Genomic DNA, 6000 nt, shown 5'->3' with positions numbered 1-6000 from the left:
ATATGGTGCTCTTCACTTACTGGAGGGCAAGTGCCATTTTGGTCAACTTGGTGTGAACAGGCACCTGACAGAAAGGGAGGGGCCTTTGTACTTGAGGCAGGGAACACCACATGAGCAGACAGAGATGTGAGACCTGTACTCAGGACAGGTCAGGGTTAGAGGATTCAGTTCGAGAATTAATAGCCTCCAAGGGTGATTCATCCGCCATCACTTGCCATCTTCTAGAGAGCTTCATAGTTGAATTCATTCCATCTGGTAAATGTAGAAACTGAGACCTAGACAAGTAGTCTCCCCAAATTACTTGGTTACTGAGAAGGTGAGCTCTTAGTGCCAAGCCCTGTGTACTTTCCTACTCCATACTGGAAAGAGGGAAGACTGAAATTGGGAGCCCTTGTCCTCCTTCCATTTTTAGACAGGAGCCTCTGATCTGCTGGCACCTCCTGCCTGGATGAGGAGTAAGGTCACCAAGACTCCAGCTTATCCTCTAAACTGGGGCTGGTGACAGTGTTTGGTGTTTTGGCCCCTCACTGGGAAGGGTTGGGATGAAAGTTGGTGACAAAGAGAATCCAGCTCACCATTCCTGCAAGGGCTCTGAAATCCACCCCCCGCCCTTTCCTGTTGCCTTTCTACCAGGAGACACAGTTCCCCATGCCCCAGACAAGAACCTTTTGTATCCAAACCCTGCCTAATACCAAGATTCAGGTTGGGAGAGCTGGAGGAAGTTATTTAGCTAGTAGGTGCCAAACCCAGCCAGCCTCCCCCAGACCCACAGAATCAGAATCTCCAGGATGAGGAAATCCTGATTGGGTTCAAACTCCTTTTACAGTGACCTTCAGACAGTAAGCAGCCCTTCCCGAGTCAGGAACTGAGGCTCCTGACATCACTCGGGAAGCTCTCCTCAGGACACACTTCTCAGTGCTACATCTTGCATAAGAGGTGCTCAAACATGTGTTGGGTCATTGAGTTACAAAAATTTTTCTAACATGGTGAGGGGAAAGAACATGAGTTTTGGAGTTAGGCAGATCCTGTTGTGAATGACCGCTGGCAAGCTTCAGCCTCCTTCACTGTAAAATAGGCCATTAATTATCTCCCAGTTGTGAGGATTAAATGAGATAGCCCAAGTGAAACCCCTAGCCCAATGCCCAGAGCAAGAAAGGCACTTAATAAATGGTAGTGGTTATCAGTGAGAGGTGGTAGAACTGTGATAGGAACACACACTCTGAAACCAGGTTGGTCCCACAACTGATGATGTATGATACTGAAAGTTATTTTACCTTTCCTCGTCAGTAGGATGAGCATGTTGGCGAGGATGAAATAAATCAATATGCATAGAACACTAAGAGCAGTGTGTGTCTGGATGATATGTTAGCTCTAGTAATTATATTCTATCCCTTGCACTGGGATCAAGTTCAGCCTGGAGGAGTGAGAGAGAGGGAGTGAGAGAACCCAAAACTACATTCGCAGAAAAAAAGTTAACAGGTGTCACTACTAAAAACAGCTCATCACAGCAATGGAAAGCCTTCCCAACAAACTTGTTAGGCCCCTTTGAATTGTTGCACCCTTTTCTGCTCACTATCCTGAGTATCTGTTTCTGGTGTGTGAACAGTGTTATCTCCTGAGGGCAGGGATCCTGTCCTGTTCCCACCTTGGGTATATAGTTGGGCACCAGGAAAATGCTGAGTTGATGGGAGGAAGAGTCACAGAGAATATAAATAGAATGCGACATTCCTGGAACCACCACCACCACCACCACCACTACCACCAAAGAAAGAATGCCAAGCAAATCAATTGCCAAGATAAATCACTTTTATCTCTATAGGAAAGGGAGGACCTAAAAAAAATATAAATTACATTAGTAACACAACATAAGAAAAAAACAGGGGAGGAAAAAAAAAACAAGAGAAGTCTGTATGATGCTATTCTAACCTGTTTATAAAAAGGCCCTGCATCAGAAATTCACAATCCTACCCACTTCTAAAAATATATTTAAACATGTACAGAAGCGGTGGGCTTGTTTTTAAATTGTTTGCTTTTTTGTAAAAATATATTAAAGGTGAATAGAAATCCTCTCTCCCTGCCCCCTATCCATCCCTCAGCTGGGGATAGGAGACCAGAGGTAACTTTCTCACCATGTTCTAACCCTTGGTTACTACCACTCCTAACCCCTCCCCAACTCACTTCACTTAGAACCTGAAACATTAAAGAAAAAGCACACTAGCCTCTTTGGAAAAGCATAACTCTGAAGGTAAACTTGCTTTTCATTTGAAACACAAAACAACAAACAAGAAGCTCTGAGAGTCCAACTAAACTAAATGGAAACCCAGTCACAAGGAGTTTCAGCTCCACAGAAACTTCTAACAAAGAAACAGAGGGGAAAGAGGCCTGGAACTAGGGGGATTTGCTAGCAATTAGCTGCCTTTGAAAGATTAAGGGGGGTGTTAATGGGTAGAAGGGCTGGGGTCCTGGTCTTGGTTATAGCAGTCGGGCCTAGTCAGGCAGTTGCCTACACAGGGACACAGGCTGCCCTCCTTTCCTCCCCTCACTACCCTCTGCTGTCTTGAAATCCCCAAGAAAAGCAAAGCTGGGCAGAAACAGAGAGGAGGGGAACGGGGACTTCACGTGCTAGGGGGGAGGTAGCCAGGCTTTTTGCCTTTGGTGTGACTAGATGGAGGACTGCTTGGCCCCTGGGGTCCCCAAGATAGAAAAAGCAAATGGGGCTAAGGGACCCCGGATTCCAAGGAAGGAGAGTAGATGTGGGCTGTGGAGAAAAGATGAACTGGCGACACAAAGACAACAAGGTATAAGTCTCACATATTCCCTGTGGGCTGCACGGTAGTTGTTAAGTTCCCAGAAACACTGGGCAAACTGGGGTGAGGTTGGAGTCGGGTAGAGGGTAAGGATGCACTCCACTTGGGCAGTGCCAACAGAGAGGGAGGGGGACATTCTCCATCCAGTCCAGGTTGCCAAAGAAGGCAAGACAGGTAGAGGTGGAGGGTATTGGGGGAAGGGGAGGGAGACCGGTGGGCACTGTCTGGACAATAGACATCCACAAAGGGAAGAGGGGAGGGGAAGGGAGGATCAGACGATCAGCTCCTTTCCTAGGCTCTGGCTCCGAGTGGCCCTCTGAACTCTCCTTGAGAGTGGACCTGACATCTGGGAGTGCAGAGGCCCAGGAGCGAAGATATGAGTTCTGTGGTTTTCAGATCAAGATGTCAGGTGGGGAAAGAAGCAGGGAGGCTCCCGATGGAGAACCCAGGGCTGAGCTGCCCTGCCACATTCTCCCTGGAAGGTCCACGCTGTGCTCTGTGGTACAGGTGAAGAAAGCAGGCCGTAGAGCCCCAGGTTATCTGCTTCAGTGGCAAGTGCTTTCAGGCTCTTAGGAGATGGTTTTTCACCTGAGGGGCTCAGCCACAGCCATGTGGATAATGTTCTGCAGGACCTCAAAATCCAGGCAAATCCCTGGAGCTCAGCCTGGAACTGTGGCTTCATCTGTAGCCACCCAAAAGTAGCTTCCTCCAATGGGCTACAAAGTCATGGTCAAAGGCTTGGGCGTTGGTCCTCTCCCCACCTTGAGAAGTGACAGGAATCTCTCCTCCTCCCAAGGACGTGTGACGTGAGCCCATGACCTTTCTAGGCTACCTCTGGAAATGGCCCATGGTGGGGCAGTAAGGAGACTCCAGGCCCTCCTCTTTATTTCCATGAACCATCTGGCAAGAAAGGGCAGAGGCCAGCCCCTTCTCCCATGAACAAGTCTCAAGTGGGAAATGTCCCCTGGGCTGGGGGGGGATGGGCGGAGGTGGGAAGGCTTCTGGAGACAGGGCTGGAGTTGTGGGAAGTGTTGAGCGCTGGGCCTCCCACTTCAGGACCAGGGAAATACCGAGGGGCCCAGGCTCTCCTCATGCCTCTCCTCATCCTGCCTTCTGGCTCTAGGTGGGGACAAGAGTAAAGGGTCAACAAGGCTGGTGAAAGGGAAATGGGTTGAAGCAGTAGAAAAGAGAGTTCTAGTCAGCTGGAAACTCCCATTTACCTGCTACTCAGAGGTATGGAGGAGGAAGGCAGGATGTTCTAGTGGAAGTGGGGAAGGGAGTTGGGGAAGTCAGTGAAGAGGCCTGTGGGGAGTCCCTGCCTTTGGTCAGTTCCAAGAAAGCAGGACAATGTGCCTCAGCACCTTGTCCGGGGCAGACAGGACCCAGGAGTGCCCCGAGAGTTGACAATGGAGAAGGCAATGGGGGTGAAGGAGTGAGGGGCAGGATACAAGGGAGCTCACAGAAGTAGTTTGCCATTTCTGTGGATTTTCAGAATACGGCCGAGTCTCTGCTTTGCTGTGGCCAGGCCCTTTTTGGGACGCTTTCCTGTGGGGCAACAAAGAGGTAAGCAAACACTATGGCAAGGGCTCCAGTAGCAACTCTAGTACCAAACTGTCCTCAGGCCACCCTCCTCCTGTTTCTCTGCCCAGAGTTTCCCCATCCTTACACCTGGCCCAAGGCCCATTTTGGGCAAGAAGCATGCCTTAACTGCTTCAATTCAATACCACATGCCTTCTCTTTTCCTCCTATGACATCCTGCAGCAGCTATGGACTCCCTGATTAGTCTGTCTGGTTCCTTTTCCCCACTGCTTTCTTTGGTCCCATTTTCCTTCCTATGTTCTTCAGGGAGATGATTGTGCTTCCCTGTCCTCTTATCCTGCCCACCAGTATTAGACAAGTACCTGGTTAGTGATTATAGTTCAGTGTCCCTAAAGTTGCTATGCCCAGAGCCTTGTTTCATTCAAAACCCCCACCTTCATCACCCAGTGCCACACCAACCTCACCCCCTTGAGCTGTGTACTCTAGAGACTGGGCTTTGAAGGCCAAAATGAGGAAAAGGAAGGCTTGAGCCCCTGACCCTCATCTCCTCCCCTCTCCACATCAAATCACCTCCTATGTCCCACATGACCTCCTCCATATTTAATCAATTTATCCCCACCATCTCCATTCCCTCTGCCAGAGCCCTAGCCTCTCTTTTCTGCAGCTTAGACTTGTGTATGTGCCTCCTCCTTAGATTTCCCACCTTCAGCCCATCCTCCACTCTGGCCACCAGAAGCATCTTTCTAAACCCACGTCTGAGCTGGTCTCTGCTTAACACCAGTCGATGTTTCTTCATGGCCTATGAGATCAAGTCCAAGCACCTTAGGTTGGCTGCCAGTGTCCCTCCCTGTACCGTCATCTACCAGAGTGCATAGGGTTTTGAGCTGGTGGCCCTGAAGTCCTTCTCAATTCTATAATCATATGGGAGTTGTACCTTGTCCTGCTTGATTGCTCTGAGAGCCAACTGAAGGGCGCCGCTGGGTCAAGAAGACACCAGGGGCCATGGGTGTGGTGCTGCGGTTTGCCTGGGCCATGCCAAATGCATTGGGACGAGCGGTATATTCATGGTCAGCAAGGCTTCCTGAGAGGGCCTCTTGTTTAGGCTCAGGAGGAGGTAAGGGTGAGGAGGAGGTGAGAAGCTGGGGTGCGGTAGCCAGAGTTGGGGCTGGTGCTGCCACGCTGAGATTGGACTCTTGAGGGCGAGGCTGTTCTACCTCCTTCAACAAAGGCTTCTTCTTGATATATTTCTTCTTTTGAGCCTTCTGCAGCTCCTGAAACACAAGCCAAGTGGGAGGGGAGAATTCAGGAATGGAGAAAAAAGAAGAGAATTTCCCAGAAAGAAAACTAGACAATGGTGGTTCTGCAACCTGTCCCCAGCCCAAGTCTAGCCTGGACATATGTATACACAAATACAAAAGCCTTCCAATATCTGAGGTGATCTCTCTGGCACCATCTATCCTTAAGTCATCACTGTCACTAATCAGTACAATGGCAACAGAAAGGTAAATGAGTTCAGAGACTTGGGTTTTTGGTACTAACATTGCCAATTATGAGGTGGATCACGGAAACTCAATAGCTAATCCATGCCAGCAGCTGAGGCACTTTATCCTATTTACTCCACAGAGCATCCCTGAGAAAGAAAACCCCCGTTTAC

The 6000-nt window shown here is 49.4% G+C and overlaps 1 protein-coding gene across 3 annotated transcripts in view; it reads right to left on the bottom strand.

Annotated features, from left to right (window-relative positions):
- Positions 1-1788: 1788 nt before the first annotated feature.
- The window catches only part of PHF8 (PHD finger protein 8), a 71088-nt gene continuing 66876 nt past the window's right edge, over positions 1789-6000 (bottom strand). For 2 of the 3 annotated variants that reach the window (XM_087829421.1, XM_016215181.2), the window contains exons 20-21: positions 5281-5617; positions 3620-4352 (exon numbers count right to left, since the gene is read on the bottom strand). In XM_087829421.1, the coding sequence (XP_087685547.1) occupies positions 4264-4352; positions 5281-5617 (426 nt within the window). In that variant the 3' untranslated portion in view covers positions 3620-4263. Of the gene's footprint in view, positions 4353-5280; positions 5618-6000 lie in introns of all 3 variants that reach the window. The other variant, XM_016215180.2, reaches the window with a different exon arrangement.

The sequence above is a fragment of the Miniopterus natalensis genome, chromosome X (assembly GCF_054644295.1).
Source record: "Miniopterus natalensis isolate mMinNat1 chromosome X, mMinNat1.hap1, whole genome shotgun sequence".
NCBI classification, from domain to species: Eukaryota; Metazoa; Chordata; class Mammalia; order Chiroptera; family Miniopteridae; genus Miniopterus; species Miniopterus natalensis.
Note: the sequence above shows the minus strand (reverse complement) of the source record. Positions and strands in the feature narration are given on the sequence as shown.